Here is an 18,623-nt window from a genome sequence, read left to right as displayed (position 1 = left end):
AATTTTGGGTTTCACTCAGCTCGTAGTGGCACGAAACTAAGATCATAAACACAGATGCTGTGTAACCATAAACCTCAGTGGTAGTTTCTGAGAGTCTCAAGGGTTACGTTGATGAAACGAATGTAATGGAGAAGGGTAATGGGGATGGTGTAAGAAAACATAGTACCTCTGCTGCGAACATAAGGACCAAGCAGGAAACTCTTAACTCATGTGAGAAAAGAATGAGGTAGCTCACGATTAGAATAAATATGTTAGCCTTATTGGGAAGACAAGGTTTGTGTATACCAGGTCATGAAGGCTATTATTCAAAATCTTATGAGGCTTGAGACACATACAACAGCATGCTTCTAGGGACACTTAAGTAAGTCATCAAATATATCCCCATAAACGAATGAGCTCACACAAAAAAATAAAATATTTTTGGAGTTTTGATATTTTAAAAAAAAAATAAATAAATAAAAAAAAAAGAAAGACTTAAAAAAAATTATAAAAGAGTTAAAAAAAATACGATTAAAAAAAACTTTGGAAAAAATTGAAAAACCGAACCCGAACGTTCGGTTGGTTTCGGTTGGGAAAAAGTTGAAAAACCGAACCCGAGCGTTCGGTTGGTTTCGGTTCAGGAAAATTTTGAAAAACCGAACCCGAACCTTCGGTTGGTTTCGGTTCAGGAAAATTTTGGAAAACCGAACCCGAACCTTCTGGAGGTTTCGGTTTTGGAAAATTTTAAGAAACCAAAGAGTTTAGATATGCAATTTGAAAAAAAAACTTTTTACACAAAGAAAAACAAATTTTGTACAAAGAAAATATACAACACAGAAAAACTACCTTTGAAGTAATGAGCGAGTCAGATGGTTGAACCGAACCCGAACGTTCGGTTGGATTCGCTTCTTACGTTTGAGGTTGAGAGGTAGTGTGAGGTACTGACCTTGATTCCATCATTCCTAGCCCTTGCAATATTTTATTGAATGATGCTTCTGGAAGAGCTTTGGTAAAGACGTCAGCCAGTTGATCAGTGGTTCTTACGAAGTGAACTTCGACATTTCCATCTTCCACGTGATCTTTGATGAAGTGATACCTCAGTGCTATGTGTTTGGTTTTAGAGTGTTGCACTGGGTTATGACATATCCTAATTGCACTTTCAGAGTCACAATATAGTGGGATCTTCTTCATATTGAGTCCATAGTCTCGAAGTTGACTTTGGATCCAAATCACTTGTGATGTGCAGGATGCAGCGGCAATGTATTCCGCTTCGGCAGTAGACAGCGACACACATGTTTGTTTCATGGATTGCCAGATGACCAATTTCCCATCAAGAAATTGACAGCCACCAGTTGTGCTTTTTCTGTCGAGTCCACATCCTCCAAGGTCAGCATCAGAATAGGCTTGAACAAAGAAGCCTGAATTGGATGGATACCATAGACCTAAGGAGGTGGTTCGCTTGAGATAGCGTAGGATGTTCTTTACTGCCAGCATGTGAGGTTCGCGTGGGTTAGCCTGAAATCGAGCACAATAACACACAGAAAACATGATATCAGGCCTGCTAGCAGTTAAATACATCAGTGAGCCTATCATTTGACGATAGAGCGTGATATCGACAGCCGGTTTGTCTAGAGATAGGGTAAGCTTGGTGTCGAATGCCATTGGGACTTTGACTTTTGAGTCTCCCATCATGCCAAACTTCGCTAGGAGAGTCTTCGTGTAAGCTTCCTGATTTATAAAGATGCCTTCGGGTCCCTGTCTTATGTTCAAACCAAGGAAAAAATTAATAGGACCCATTGAGCTCATTTCAAACTTAGTCTCCATCAACTTTCTGAATTCAGCTGTCAAGCTGGGATTCGTGGAGCCGAAGATGATGTCATCGACATAAATTTGAACTATCATAAGGTGGTTACCTTCCTTTTTGCGAAAGAAGGTTGGGTCAACCGAACCTTGTTTAAATTTAGACATCTTTAAAAATTTTGTAAGCGTTTCATACCAGGCTCTCGGAGCTTGTTTGAGACCGTACACAACTTTATCCAGAATATAGCAATGATTTGGATACTTTTCGTTCACGAACCCAGGAGGTTGCTCCACATACACAGTTTCTTCGAGTTCTCCATTGAGAAATGCACACTTGACATCCATTTGGAAAACCTCAAAGTTTTTGTGAGCAGCATAGGCCAGGAATATTCTAACAGATTCTAGCCTAGCTACTGGAGCGAAAGTCTCTTCGTAGTCTATCCCTTCCTCCTGACAGTATCCCTTGACCACCAGACGAGCCTTGTTCCTTATGTCATTACCTTCCTTGTCCATTTTGTTCCTGAAAACCCATTTGAGACCAACAACCGAAGCATCTGGAGGAGTTGGAATGAGGCGCCAGACTTTATTCCTTTCAAACTCGTTCAGTTCGTCTTGCATTGCTTGAACCCAATCAGAGTGATCGAGGGCAGTGTTCACTGTCTTCGGTTCAACTTTTGATACGAATGAGTTAAACATACAAAACTCAACCTTTGAAAATAAGGATGTCTGTTTTGCCTTCAGTTGAGATCGGGTTAGAACTTTTTCAGATACATCACCAACTACTTGAGAGATAGGATGATCTCTGGTCCATTTGGTAAGAGGAGGGTAATTCGGATCAAAGGTTGGGTCTAGTTCAGCATTGATCATTTCTTCTGGCTCAGATTGGCTATCGTAATCAAGCGTCATATCATCATGCTCCCCCTCAATTGATGAGTCTTGAGAAACATGAGGTTCAGGGGTTTCTTGTGGTGCTGGACTTTCAGACGTTGAAGCACCTTCGTTTAGAGGGGCATATTCGGTTGGAGAGGCACCTTCGGTTGAAGATGTAGAGTTTGGCTCCCCCTGGACTTGTGAGCTTGGCTCCCCCTCGACATGAGAACTTGGCTCCCCCTCGACCGAAGTATTAATGGATGGAGATTCATCAGTGGGCGATTCTCCTTCATGCATTCTTCTTGCAGCATCTTCGACAATCTGCTTCATATGATCAACTTTGTTGTCAGCTGCACCTGCTTCTGAGAGAGAAGCTTTTTCCGGTTCGTCAAAGAGTTCCAGAAAATTCTCGTATAAATTGGCGATTGAGACTGTGACTTGGCCAGTTTGAGGAAAGATTTCCCCGGTAGAGTCTTCCATGGCCTGTAGCTTCTTGACATAGCTATCGTCGAAGGTCACATAATATGTCTCTTCAATCCTTCTTGAACGTTTGTTTAGGACCCTGTACGCCTTGGATGTGAGCGAGTAACCCAGAAAGATTCCCTCGTCGTCTTTGACATCAAACTTGTTGCGGTGTTCTTTAGAATTAAAGATGAAACACCTTGAGCCAAACACGTGGAAAAATTTCACATTGGGCTTTCTGTTGTTTATTATCTCATATGGTGTGAGCGTGAATCGCTTGTTGAGATAGGACCTGTTCTGTGTAAAACAAGCAGCAGAAATAGCGTCAGCTCAAAAATAAAGAGGTAAGGAAGCGAAACTTAGCATAGTTCGGGCAGCTTCACACAAAGACCGATTTCGCCTTTCGACTATTCCGTTCTGTTGTGGTGTGTAGGGAGCTGAGAAATTGTGACTAATTCCCTTTTCTGCAAGAAACTCTTCAAACTCCTTGTTTTTGAATTCGAGACCATTGTCGCTCCTGATGTTGTGAACGATCTTCTTCAGCTGGACATCAATTTGCTTGATAAACACTTTCAGCTTTTGAGTCGCTTCAGATTTGAGCTTTAGAAAGAACACCTATGTAAATCGTGAAAAGTCATCAACGATAACAAGAATATACTTGCTACCACCGATGCTTTCGATAGATGAAGGACCGCACAAATCGATATGAAGCAATTCGAGTGGTTCAACAACTTTTGTGTTGATTACGGATGGGTGACTTTGACGACTCTGCTTTCCCATTTCGCATGCAGCACACAAATACTCTCTGTCGAACTTGAGCAATGGAAGACCCCTAACATGACCTCCAGTGACAAGTCAGTTGATATCTTTGAAATTGAGATGAGAGAGTCTTCGGTGCCACAACCAGCTTTCGTCGGATTGAGCTTTTGATAGTAGGCATATGGCTGGGTTTCCTTTGATGGGTTTCATGTTTAGAGGAAACATTTCACCCTTTCGCTCTGACTTCAGAATCACTTTCTTTGTCTTTTTCTCTATGATTTCAGAACCTTCATCATCGAATGAAACTTTGAGACCTGTACCTCCAACAAGCTGAGATACACTGATGAGGTTGTGTTGGAGTCCTTCCACATAAGCCACCTTCCTTATAGTGAAGTCTCCATTTGTTATCATTCCATATCCCTTTATGGTACCGAAAGAGTTATTTCCAAATTTAATGTTGCCACCATTTGCAAGAGATCTGTATTCCCTGAGCTCCTCTTTCCTCCCTGTCATGTGACGCGAGCAGCCACTATCGATGTACCATTCTTCGTCAAACTACTCGTCACTTATAACCTGCAAAAAATAAGCAGATTTAGGAACCCAAAGTTTCTTGGGTCCATGTGAGCTTTTCATGGGAACGGGAATAGTAAGAGAAATGTCAACTAGATATGTTCGTTTTATTAGAGTTGTTTCATCTTTCTTTTTAATGGTAAAGACTTTTATTTTGTTAGGATTGGGTGTGTTCATTTTGGACTCTGGTTTGGATTCATCGACCTTCTGCTTTCCCTTCTGTTCAGCTGATGAATGAGGTTTTTGAGAACAAGCGGGATTAGCTTTAGAGCAAGATGGAGATGAATTGGTGGAAGTAGAAGAATTAGAAGAACGAGAATAATCAGAAAGAGAGGATTTGGATGGAGAAGACTTCCTGGCTGATGACTCTAGGTGACCCTTTTGCTTTTGATCATTGGAGGGGCTGACCTTCGAGTCTTGTTCTCTTTTGACTTCAGAGCCGAACCTCTGTGTTCGGTTGGAGTTGTTCTTGGAACCGAACCTTTGGTTTCGGTTGAAATCCTTTTCAGAACCGAACCTTTGCTTTTGGTTGGTATTTTCTTGTGAACCGAACCTTGGCTTTCGGTTGGTATTTTCTTGTGAACCGAACCTTTGCTTTTGGTTGGTAATTTCTTGTGAACCGAACCTTTGCTTTTGGTTGTTGGAACTTTCAGGCTTTCTTACAGGATTGTTTTCATACTTCAGATTCTTGTCTTGGTATGAGTAGTATGCATTCTGGGAGTGCCAGAACTGTTTCCTTTCAGAAAGGTTTTTCCTGTATCTTTGGTTCCTTGCAATCTTCCTATCCCTCATCTGCTTAGGTTGATGATGAACATTCACTTTCGTTTTTGTTGTCTCCTTGGATGGTTCCTTTTGAACTTCATGAGTTTTACTTTGAGCCGAGGGAGCAGAGGGAGTATCCGAAGAAGATTCAGTTTGCACTGAGGGAGTAGAAGGAATGTCTGAAGAGGTTTCACTTTGAGCTGAGGGAGTGGAAGGAATGTCTTCTTTTGCTGATCTCCCATCCTCCTGAGGAATATCTTTCGTACCACTGGTGCTTGGCTCACTGAAATTATCGGGCTTATTCAATGGTTCAGGTATGTATCTCCCTTTTCTCATCCAGGAGGTTCTTTCAGATAGGCCAACGGTTTCATTTCCATTATCTATTGGAGCTTCCCAGAAGTACTCATCACAGCCATCAGCATTGTCTTCGTTTACAATATCTGTGAGCTCAGCTGTTTGATGTTCGGTTACTCCAGTCACTTTGTATACTTGATTCGGAGTGGTCCTGACCTTTTGATACACAACAACTTTTTGTACCAATTTCGGGGACTTTTGTTTGGACAATCTAGCGAACTCCACAGAATTTTCAGAAATTAGATTTTTGTGGTTTTCAGTTTCGCTTTTAACAAATTCTGAGCAGTCAACCGTATCCTCTACAGAAATTTCACTCATGTTTTCGTCCTCGTTAAGCTCAAATGCATTTTCAACATCGATTTTATTTTCTGAGCTTACGTTGGCGTTTAGAGAGTCAAATTTTTGCATGGTTTCGGTTCTCAGTTTAAGTCTGTCATTTTCGTCCAAAAGATTTTTGAGCATGTCCTTGTGGTCTTTGGATTTGATGAAGGACTCAATTTTGTCCAGTCCATACATATAGGTTGGGTTGACATCATCAGATGATATCACACTCTCACAGTTGTAGGCTTCGGCATCGATTTCATCCTCCTTAAACTCTAGGAAGGGCAAAATCATGCGATGGATCTTTTGGCCTATCTCACAATGCAAGTGAAGTTGAGTAATATTGGAATATAAATGTTTAGCTATTAAACAAAAAACATTTCGATGTTTTAACAATTTCAAATTGTCTCTCTGCAGATAAATGTTTTCGTCTTTAACTTTAACTAATTCTGACTGTTTTAACTCAATCCACATTCGCCGCTCCTCACTCTTTGATGCCGCCCTGCTTAATTGATCAGTCAGGTTAGAATTGGTGACTCGAGTTTGAGTTAAGCTACTATCTAAATGAGAAATTCTTGTATTAACATTTTTTAGTTCTTTCTCATATGAGGATGGTGGTACTTTAGATGAAATAAAAACAGATTGTACCTTCTTTATCAGTTCATCGAGCTCATTGAACTGTTGGCTGAGTGGTTTGGCTGTAAAGCACATATCCTCCTGTACCTTCGGTCCATCACTTCCTCCGTCGGTGTTGTATCCCCTCATTTGTGATACATCAGTCACCATGAAGCATTTTCCTCCACTGCTTTCCTCCTTAGCCACATACGCCTTTCCATGGGTAGGCTTCCTCACTTCTTCGTCTTCTGAGTCGGTAGACCAAACTTCTGTGCTACCGAACTCATCGTCATTAACCGAACCCTACACAATAAGAGCATTAATAGAAGGGTTAGCGGTAGTCTTCTTCTTTCTCAACTCATCCAATCTCTTCTGCAGCACAGCTTCCTCATCATTTCCATCATCCTTTTCAGCCATCTTCTTAAGAACACAGTCCTTAGCATAGTGGTTCTTGCCACCACAGTAGAAACAGCTTACTCCGGAATCGCCATCTGCCTTCGGTTCCTTCTTGGGCTCTTCAGCCTTCGGTTCATTGTTCACCTTTTCAGAGCTGTAACTCCCCTGCCAGTTTCGGTTTTTGTTGCTGGGGAATCTCTTCTTTATGAACCTCTTAGGATTGGATACCATCATGGCATAATCCTCAGTCGTGAGGTCATATTCCTCCAAGTTGAGCTCTTCATCCTCCATCACAGCTTTACTTTTAGATAGGAGGGCCAGCGAACCAAGACTAGAAACTACGTTCTTCTCTTGTACCACAATCTTCTCTTGAGACTTTAGAATACCCACCAGTTTCGCCAAAGAGTATGATTTAAACTGCTCATGGGCTTTGACTGTGGAAACTACTGCTCTCCATTCAGATCTCAGTCCGTTCAAGAAAGTAACATTCTGTTCGATGAGCTTCCTTTCAATGTCATGTTTGATCATCTTGCTGAGAAGATGATTGAAGCGATCAAACGTCTGGGTCACCGTTTCTTCGGCCCCTTGCCTGAATTCTCCAAACTCAGATAGAAGCAAGGTTTGGATAGAATGTTCAAGATCTTCGTCTGTGGAATACAGTTCGCGAAGTCTATCCCATACTTCCTTAGCCGTAGTACATGAGCTGACCAGTCTGAATGTGTCTGACTGAAGGGCGAATCTGATCAACCTTAACGCCTTAATATTACACTGGAATTTGTCTTTCTCATCTTGTGCAATATCCTTCACGTCCTTATGCAGATCGTTGTACTCTTTTTGTGTCTTGATGATTCTGGATGTAGCAGAATGAGAAAACGGTCCATTGATGATGGCTTCCCATATGAGATAACCATTGTCCTCCGATCCAATCACGTAATCTTCAAAATGATGCGCCCATACTTCATAGTCATGGGTGTATAAGATTGGAATCTTTGTCGTCGAACCGATGCTGTTGGAAATATTAATAGGGTTTGATTGCGTCGCGTCCATTATGATCGTAAAAACCTGTTCAAAGATCAGACTTGTAATAAAGCAGATTAGGGCAAAACAATAAATACTAAGATACGTCAATTAAGATGATGGCTCAATAAATATCGATGATTGCGGAAAACCCTAATGGAAATCTTTTTCACAGAAAAGATGTGTATCGATTACACAACCTCCTGCTCTGATACCAATTGATGGGATTAAAAAACAACTTTTAATCTATGAAGATCGATTAGATCTTGAACAAGTATATGAATGTAAAACAACAAGAACGCAATAATAAGAACAAAACAGCTTGAATCAAACGTGTCGAATGATTAAATAAAATCCTCATAAGAGCTCGATTAAGAACATCAACTGTAGAGGATTAGAAGATTACAAGAACGATTAAAGAAAATATTGTACTCTGTATGAATCGCTGTGTTGATAATCTCAGCAATCTTAACCTAATATGCATGCAAGCATTTAACTTATATACAAAACATAAAAGGCTCACGGTTGGACAGGCCCAAACCGGAGAATACAAGGCTAAACTAACGAGCCCAAAAGACGCAACATCAAAACTATCTTCAGCCCTACATTAGGCAAAATAAAAATTGGCTAACTTTGGTGAAATCCTTTGACTAGTTGTTGAATATTGAAGACTCCATAAACTTGTTCTTGAATCTTTACGGAATGTTTTGTATTTTAATATATTATCACTACTTATATGTTTTTATTTATGAGTTTAAATGTGCCTGTGGTGATTAGTTGGCTAATTTCTTAATTAAGTGAAAGATCCTCAAATTAGCTAGTAACCTATGATTTTTGTGTTAGTTTTGCTTTAGATAATCATAAAAACATTTCCTCCAACATGGTAATGAAAGCATTTGACTCCTCTTGGATTTGGTGACTTTTTGGTTCTTCCTAGTTGATTTTCACTAATTAGATGCTTAATGAAAATTGTGACTTTGACTAAGGAAATTTTTATGAGTTTTCTAACTATTTTAATAACTAGAAAAGTCTAAGTATTCTCAAGCTTCTTGGATTATTGTAGCCAAATTCAGGATTTAAAACAAGTATTGCACCATTGGATTCTAATGATATGTTCATCAAATAGTTAAAGTGAGGAAATCTTTAGTCAACCATCTTTCCCTTATTGATTTTACATCAAACTCTTGTTTTTGTTGAAATTGTCTATTTAAGTCGTAGTTTAATCCTAGTTTATTTCAGGTATTTCAAAAGACCATCCCCACCCTATTTGTAATTTATTGTTATTTTACAAGTATTTTTACAAAGATTTTTTCATAGAATTATAAAATTGTACCAATCTCCGTGGATATGATCCCTTTAGCACTATACACTATTTTAGTGTACAAGATTTAGGGTTATTAATTTTGTTGGCCTCGACAACCACCAAATTTTGGCACCGTTGTCGGGGATCGGTTTATTTTTAATCAATTTGTTTCTCTATGCCCAGAGGTCAATGTACAAGTGCTTTAATTTCTAATCCGGAAATTGAAAAAGAAGCAAGGCGTTTGGCGAAGGAAAAGAGAATATAACGTGGTAAAACTTCAAATCCTTATGGGGTTTTGGAGGTTGAAACCGCTTCATCAAGTGACAAGAAACCCGATTCTAGCCCCAACCCTTCTCAAGAAATTCTCGAAACACCAGTATGAAGCCACAAGGGTCAACCGATGACCAAATCAAGTTAAGGGCATTCCCCTTTTCTTTGGTCGATAGAGCAAATAATTGGTTATTCTATCTTCCCCTGGGGTCAATCAACTCAAGGACTGACATGGCAAGAGGTTTTCTTGACAAGTTCTATCCCGCTTCAAGAGTCTCAGTCTTTGAAATGAGATTTGTGGAATCCGCCAAGTCAAAATGAGACTTTTCATGATATGAAGAGAGAAACTCAACAAAAAGTCATTGAAGTGGGGATGTCGAATCTATTGAGAGAAAAACATGGAGACACACTTGAACAAACGTTAGAACAAGTTAGTTGCGGAATAGTTATCTCTAAGGATCTAAAAGCTCAACAATAATAAAGTTAGATAATTAGATAGTTAGATAGTTAGTTGCGGAAAGTAAAGAAAGATAAATGACAAAAGTTATATCACGAATACACTTAAACTGATTCATAACAGGGAATGCAGTCACTCCAAGTTAGTAAGCGAGATCAAGTTTAGTGATTAAGTCTAGAAGACTTGCTCCGAAGAGAGGTTATGTTCCAGTAGCAGTTTGAGTGTGAAGAGTAATAAGATTGATAACAGATGAAGATGAGAAAGATTATTGAATGAGAAATCTTGTGTATTGAGAAGTTAAGAGTTTTCACACTCACATATATCACAAGTACATAATACATAAGAAAGAGTCTCTATTTATAGAGTTTAGAAAAGAACAACTCTATGAGCAGTCATGCAAGACATACTGGACAATAGAGTGAATTACATAGTAAAAGAAATAACTAAGACTGCGGATAAGTAAGACTTGAATACTCCGGATGTTGATATGGTTGCTGATGGAGAATGGTTGCGGTCTTAGTTGTAGAGATTGACTCCGGTGATGAATTGGCTGCAGGTACTGAACTGTTGCGGTAGATAAGTTTAAAAGGATCACTTTTATGTTTCAACAGAATCTAGAGTCTCAAATCAAAGATTTAACTTCCCTTGTTCAAAAGTTAGCCATTGGCCAAACTCGACAAGTGATGGTTTGTGGAATATGTGCAACGATGGGACATCCTACGGATATGTGTCCCATTCTCCAAGAATATGTGGAACACGTGAATGCCATGGGAGAACTCCAAAATTACCACAATAAACTATCCGATTACCAAAATGCATATAACTCGAGTTGGAAGCCAAATCCAAATATGAGCTATAACCCAAGACCATTGCCTCAAAATGCATTAGTTAGACCTTCCTACCCACCACAACAACCTCGCTACCAACATCAGCTACCACACTATCAAACCAAACCACACCCCCACATCATCACCAACAACCTCCTCAATCCCAAACGAGTAGCTTTGAAATGTCTCTTGAAGACATTAGCAAATCCTTGGCCACTAGTACCCAACAATTCCAAAACGAGAGAAGGACTAGTATCTCTAACCTTGAAGCACAAATGGGAAAATAGTTACATCTCTAAGCAAGTTGGTTTTCCGTGGAAAATTACCTTCTCAAACCGAAAATAACCCAAATCTCAATGTAGTGACTTTGAGGAGTGGTAAATAAACCAGAGAGAGTAGTTCCAAGAAGAATTCAAGGGAAGATGAGGAAGAAATAGAGATCACCCCCATTGAGGATAGCATAGTCAAGAATGATGCACAAGCTGGAGTTCCAAAGAAGACTATTCCTCTAGTGACACCAATAGCCAGTCAACCGCCATTCCCTTCCCGACTTGTAACTTCCAAGAAGAATATGGAGGAGAAAGAAATTTTGGACACCTTCCGAAAGGTGGAAGCGAACATTCTTGTACTTGATGCTATCAAACAAATTCCAAGATATGCGAAATTCTTGAACGAAGTTTGTACCAACAAGAGTAAATTGAAGGGAAATAAGAAAATTTCAATGAATGAAAATGCATCCCCGGTTTTACAAAGGAAACTCCCAGCCAAGTGTAAGGATCTGAGAATGTTTATGGTTCCTTGCAAGATTGGGGATGCCACTTTGAGTAGTGTTATGCTTGATCTTGGTGCTTCTAACAATGTCATGGCCTACGCGGTATATGAATCATTAAATTTGGGTCCTTTAAGTGAAACCAGTGTCATAATTTCTCTTGTGGACAAATCAGTGTCTTTCCTAGGGGTGTTTTCAAAGATGTCTTGGTGCAAGTGAACCAATTGGTCTTCTTGATGGATTTCTATGTGATTGATCTAGAAGAACAAGTGTCCTCCAAATCGGCTCTAATTTTACTTGGGAGACTATTTTTGAAGATGGCTAGGACCAAAATCAAAGTGTATGTGGGAAGTTTGACAACAGAGTTTGATGGTGAAACAATAAGTTTTAATATCTATGATGCTATTAGATATCCTAGTGATGTTTCATCATTGTATTTTGTTGATGTTGTTGTGCAATTAACCCAAGAAGTCTTTGAGTTGTCTAATGGTGATATGTTGGAAATGATCCTAAGCAAGGGGTTTGATTGTGGGAAACTTGCCGAACAATTGTAGCGTTATTCTTTAGACCCGGAAGTTGAGAAGTTGTTGAATAGATTAGAGGTGAAGAAATCAACAAGATTTGATGTCAATCAAATTGAGTTGCCCCAAACCCATACAAAGTTGCCAACATCCCTTGTTCAACCCTCGGAATTAGAATTAAAGGTCCCACCTCAGTACTTGAAGTATGCTTACTTGGGCAAAAATGAGACTCTCCCGGTTATCATTTCGACCCACCTAACCTAATTTTAAGAAGAGAAATCCACAAGGTGTTGAAGGAACATAAAGAAGCCATGGGTTGGACAGTTGTGGATATCAAAGGATTGAGCCCCTCTACTTGCATGCAAAAGATCTTAGTGGAGGATGAATGCAAGCCAAGTCGGGACGCGCAAAGAAGGTTGAATCCGCCAATGATGGAAGTTGTCAAGAAAGAGATATTGAATCTTCTTAATGTGGGGATTATTTATCTAATCTCGGATACCAAGTGGGTGAGCCCGGTGCAAGTGGTACCGAAGAAGACGGGAATCCCGGTGGTCGAGAACAACAAAGGTATGATGGTTCCCACCCGTGTGCAAAACAGATGGAGAGTATGTATTGACTACCACAAACTTAATGAAAGCACAAGAAAATATCATTTCCCATTACCTTTCATTGACCAAATGTCAGAAAGGTTGGCCGGGAAATCATATTATTGTTGTCTAGACGGGTATTCCGGTTTTCACCAAATCCCGATGGCACTGGAAGACTAAGAAAAGACAACCTTTACATGTCCATCTAGTACTTTTGCATACCCGAGAATGCCATTTGGATTGTGTAATGCCCTGGCCACTTTCCAACGTTGTATGGTTAGTATTTTTTCGAAATACGTCGAAAACATAATTGAAGTTTTTATGAATGATTTCACGGTATATGGCAACTCTTTTCAAGAATGTTTGACCATTCTCATTAAAATTTTGAATAGTTGCATTGAAACAAATTTGGTTTTAAAATTTGAGATATGTCATTTTATGGTGAGTCAAGGTCTTATTTTGGGTCACATTGTGTCTAAGAAAGGAATCGAGGTAGTGAAGGCAAAAATTGATGTTATGCAAAGCTTACCCAACCCGACTTGTGTTCAAGAAGTTCGTTCTGTTTTGGGCCATGTAGGTTTCTAACGAAGATTCATTAAGGATTTTCCGAAGATAACAAGACCAATGTGCAAACTCTTGCAAAAGAATATTGATTTTGAGTTTAATGAGGTGTGTAAAGAAGCTTTTGACAAGTTCAAGGACTTGCTTACATCCGCTCCTATCATGCAAGCACCAAATTAGGATCTCCCCTTTAAGATGATATGTGATGCAAAAAACTATGCTATATGCGTCATTTTGGGTGAAAATAATGGAAGAGCCTCCCATGTGATCTACTATGCATCAAGAACGGTAGACAATGCTCAAAGCAACTACTCTACCACAGAAAAGGAGTTATTGGCCATAGTGTTCTCTTTAGAGATGTTTAGGCAATATCTACTTAGCACCAAAGCTATAGTGTATTCGGATCATGCGGCTCTCAAGTACTTGATGACAATGAAAGATCCAATGCCAAGACTCATCCGGTGGATCTTATTATTGCAAGAATTTGATTTGGAGATTCGGGACAAGACTGGATGTGAAAATCTTGTTACTGACCACCTAAGTCGGATCATTTCAAATGAGACTCCTCTCCCGTTGCGGGACGAGTTTTTGGATAAGCATCTCTTTTCCCTTACTCAATCTATTCCTTGGTATACCGATATCGTTAACTTTTTGGTCATGAAAAGGTATCCCAAAACATTCACATGTGCTCAAAACGATAAAATTGAAAAGTGATGCAAAACACTATGTGTGGGATGAACCTTATTTGTGGAAACATTGTCTCGATCAAATTATTAGGCGATGTGTACCCCAAACAAGAACATCAATCTATTTTGCAATTTTGTCATGAATTTGCTTGTGAGGGACACCTCAGACCTAACCGAACTTTGAGAAAGGTTCTTGAGTGTGGATTATTTTGGCCAACCATGTCACGAAATTGTTATTTGTTTTGTAAAAGTTGTGAACGGTGCCAAAGGAAGGGGAACATTTCACATAAGAACCAAATGCCATAAAATCCAATTCTTGTTTGTGAAGTTTTTGACGTACGGGGGATTGATTTTATGGGACCATTTCCCGTCTCTTTTGGCACCGTTTATATTTTGCTCGCGGTTGACTATGCCTCTAAATGGGTTGAGGCCAAAGCCACAAGATCAGATAATGCCAAAACGATTTTATCGACTTTTTAAAATCTAATGTCTTTGTGAGATTTGGTGTGCCTAGGGCGTTGATTAGTGATCGAGGGATGCATTTCTGCAACAAGATGATGGAGGTTTTATTGAGAAAGTACAACGTGACCCATCGTGTCTCAACCGCTTACCACCCCCAAACAATTGGTCAAGCAGATGTTTCAAATCATGAGGTGAATAGTATTCATGAGAAAATAGTGAATCTGACAAGAAAGGATTGGAGTTTGAGGCTAGATGATGCCTTGAGGGCCTATAAGGAAATAACAAACTTTTCCATGACAGGTCCATCACCCTGAAGCATTTTGAACTGGGACATAGAGTCTTAATTTACCATTCACAGTTGAAGTTATTTTCGGGCAAGCTAAGGTCAAGGTGGATTGGGCCATTTGTTTTGATAAAAACCTTTGACCATGGAGCGGTAGAAATTCAAAGCGAAAAGACGAGATAGATTTTCAAAGTCAATGGGCATCGTTTGAAGCCATTCTATGAAGGTTTCAATGCTAATGTTGTTGAAATCATCCATTTGGATGTCCCGATGTGTTGAAGCAAGCTAGGAAGACGTCTCGCCAAAGACGTTAAAGAAGGGCATTTTTGGAAAACATTATGATTTCATCCTTTTTCCAAATCCAATAAAATTATTTTAAAAGCATTTTTGGGATTTTGAAAAGTAAAATTTTGAAAGATTTCACCCTTCATTCCCTATTTTGTTCCCAACTTGTGTCAAAATTTTCGAAACCTACCCTTGCAGGAAGCATTTTGACCTAAAAATCAAGTTTTTGGAAAATCTTAAAATTTTGAAGTACAAAAATCTACGCGGCTCGCATAGCCTTTTTGCCTGCAGGCGGTGCAGCCCATGTAAGACGTTATGCGGTCTCCATGCGACCCATTTCTTGACCGCGTAGAAGAAGATTTATAGCTCGTTCAGCAACCACGGCTAGCCCCCGACCCAAGCCTAGCCCGCATGGATCCTTAAACACTTAGCAATTTTTTTGATATTCAGCACACGCGGCCTCCATGCGGCCAACCCGCGGCCTACATGCCTCACCGCGATTGCCTTTTGATCCTTCTGCCCACTCAAGAATAAATGAGGAAAAATAGATGCGACCAGCACGTGGCCCACGCCTAACCCGCGTGAAAGAACCTTAACCGGATATTTGAAGTTGTTGCCTCGTTTTGATTTTTGTTGACCATAGGTTTAATTAATTGACTAACATTGACCAGCTATTGACCTCTTTTGACCAAGGATTAAACACTCCAATAACCTTCTTTCTTCATTCGAACCCTACCACACTCCACCATTCTCTTTCAAGAACATAAATACCCACTTCTTACAAAAATCCGATTTCCTGGAGTTCTACCTGTCGGAATCCTGTGAAACCACCGCCACTCTTCACCATTTTTCATCCTCTACAAACCCCACCCAAAAACCGGTGCGATCCGTAACTGGAATTTCGGGCACCACCACCAACCACCGGTGCCTTCTTTCACATTTTCGGCCATCTCCGGACACCATTGGAGATTCTGAGCACAGGGTTTTGTTTCTCTTCTCAAGGGCTTTCTAACCACACCAATCTTCCCCAAAAAACTCACAAAAAAACCTTCACCCGATTCCAAGTGCTGCCACTCTAGTCGCCGAAAAATCATCTTGAGGCACGTTTTTGGGGTCGTTCTAGCAATTCAAGTGCAAAACACGGAGCAAACTCATAAGCTTGGGGTGTGCTTTGAAGAATCTTTTTGGTGGTTCTAATTCCGCTTCCATAATTCGTCCCAGGTATAAGCAAATTGGGTACATACATTCCTTTCTATTAAATATTTGGATATTGAATACCCGTTTCTTGTTGGAATTGTGTTGTCATCCGTGTGGTATTTAGTGTAAATTTTGTATTAATATTGTCAAATATTTTGTCCCGTGTCACAATGTCTAAGCGTGCCAAAACTGGATCTGAACCTAGTTCATCTAAAGGTGGGTCAAAAAGCAAATCCAATGACTCTCCCTTTCGTTTGTTGAATGATGAAATCGCAAAACATATGACTTTCTAATTTCCAACAAGCGCAAAGTCAAATCAACAAAGTTCCTCCATGGAGAGTCTTTTGAAGCTCTCGGAGTGCTCAAGGGAGTTCAAGCACTATTTGAGAAGATTGGTTGGGGTCAATTCCTTCATAATCATGCAGCCACCTACGCTGAGCTGACCTTGCAATTTATTTCCACATTCTACGCTAATGACAATAAGAAAACCGTCACTTTCCAAATGCTAGGAAAAAATAAATCATTTCCATTTCGGGTCGTCAAGATACTAATGGGTACCCCGGTGAACCATACTTACTCGCAACAGGATCCTTGGCCTCCAACCTTTAACGAACACCATTTTTGGCAACAAATCACCTACGAACCACGGTATTCATTATCTTCCTCCAAGGCTTCCTCAATCATTCATCCATATTTACGTCTGGCCCACCGAGTTCTTATGTGCACCATTTTTTCCCGCTCCTAAGTGGGTCAAATTTCCAAAGCTGAATTATTATTTCTTTGGTGCATAGCTCGTGAAAATGGACGCAACCCAGACTTTGCAACATTCTTTTTCACCAAATGTTTCAACACCACCACCATGGACACCGGGGACATTTTCATTGGAGGCTTGACCACACTCATTACATCTAGACCACCACTTCAACTTCATCTCTCCACCCTTCCATTTGAAAAGAGACTGGCCCCTCTCGTCTCGAAATCAACGCACTCCGACGAATGCTCATCATTCGTGAATCAATCGGTGGTCACATATGGAATCTTGATAATCAGCCATACCTCATTCTCCCTCATGAGTATGTTGGGTCTTTTGAACCAACTGAACCTGAGCAATGGGTCATTCTGTAACACCCCGAATCCTAGATGAGAAATTAAGAGTTATAATGCACTTTGGAGGACCTACTCAATGAGTTGGTTGGTCCAGACTCGTGGTGTATGGGCTGAGTTAGACACACAAGTTATGAAGTCTACTCGTCGAGTCGGAGGACTAGACTCGACGAGTTGAGTCTCTATTGAGAAAACCCTAATTTTAGGGCTTGCACCCTATTTAAAGGCTCTTAAGCCCTCATTTCCGCCTCCCTGACCATTTAAACATGCTGAGAGGAACCCTAGATGAGCTGTAGTCGTTGTGAAAGAGAGAAGGCTAAAGATCTTGTGTTCAAGTGCATTTTTAGAAGAGGGTTGAAGAGCAAGAAGGTTTGGAACGAGAAGACGCTTTGGATCCAGTGTTCTTTCGGTGCTAGCTTTCAATTGGAGGTAAAAACCTATCTCCTTGATCATTCCTTTTGTTAGATCTCTTTCAAGAGAGTTTTAGGGCTTTATCATATCCATGTTTTGGTTCGGAGTTGTTGAGCTGGTCGTGGAAGTTGAGACTATAGATCTGAGCTATATGAGTCCCTATGAGCCCAAAGATTCGAGATTTATCAAGCTTTGGGAAAGTATTCAAGCACAAAGACCTTTATGAAGCTTGTTTTGGCATCTTGAGCCCTATATGCCATGCATGAACGTAAAGGTTGCATCTTTACGTGATGATTCGGACTTAGGATGATAGATCTAGAGTATGAGACCTTATTCTTGTTTAAATCGTTTGAATGAGGAAATGGACTGAATAGACTCAGCGAGTTGGTGAGCCGACTTGACGAGTCCGTTAGGGTTTACCCGATGATTTGGACGTAAGACAGACTCGACGAGTTGATGAGACAACTCGACGAGTAGGAAAGGTTTTTCCTGATCTTTTGGATGTTGAATGGACACGATGATTTGGCTAGCAACTCGGCGAGTAGAGACGGGTTTTCACGATTTACTGAGTTCTAAGGGACTCGATGAGTGCATGAAATATACTCGACGAGTTGAGTCAACATGAACTGTTGACTTGGGTGTGGACTTCCATTGACTTTTAGAGTTGGATCAGTTTTGACTGTTGACTCTTGTTGACTTTAACATTTTGGTCAACTGTAGATGTTGGAGGCCACAGAGAGGCGGAGATTTGACCAACAACTCGAGTGCAGGATACTTTACTTTACTCTGCGAGCCAACAAGGTGGTGTTGTCACTATACTTACCTTGAGTGGTAATTTTGTGTGAGCAGAGGTTCTTATGTGTTTATATTGAGTATTGTGATATCCTGCATTATGTCTTTGTGATTTATGCAGTATGTTGTTCTGTGCTTCTATTGAGTTAGGACCGGAGGGTCCAACCCGAGTTGTGAGACCGGAGGGTCCTCACCGAGATACC

At 40.3% G+C, this 18,623-nt stretch overlaps 1 protein-coding gene across 1 annotated transcript; it reads left to right on the top strand.

Annotated features, from left to right (window-relative positions):
- The first annotated feature begins 11,333 nt into the window (after positions 1-11,333).
- On the top strand, positions 11,334-12,085 carry LOC145076597 (uncharacterized). Its single transcript, XM_079022413.1, has 2 exons — positions 11,334-11,636; positions 11,678-12,085. Exons 1-2 carry the CDS (start codon positions 11,334-11,336, stop codon positions 12,083-12,085), a joined length of 711 nt encoding a protein of 236 aa, XP_078878539.1.
- Positions 12,086-18,623: the final 6,538 nt, after the last annotated feature.

Source organism: Lactuca serriola, chromosome 9, assembly GCF_051521515.1.
Source record: "Lactuca serriola cultivar US96UC23 chromosome 9, Lser_US96UC23_V15, whole genome shotgun sequence".
In the NCBI taxonomy this organism is placed as follows: domain Eukaryota; kingdom Viridiplantae; phylum Streptophyta; class Magnoliopsida; order Asterales; family Asteraceae; genus Lactuca; species Lactuca serriola.
This window is presented reverse-complemented; position numbering and strand designations above follow the sequence as displayed.

What these genes read in the sequence shown, in the direction of transcription:
- LOC145076597 (XM_079022413.1), top strand. Translation starts at nt 11,334, where the DNA reads ATGGAGGAGAAAGAAATTTTGGACACCTTCCGAAAGGTGGAAGCGAAC. An exon ending in ACAATGTCATGGCCTACGCG is followed by an intron (nt 11,637 to 11,677) that starts GTATATGAATCA and finishes AAGTGAAACCAG; the next exon opens with TGTCATAATTTCTCTTGTGG.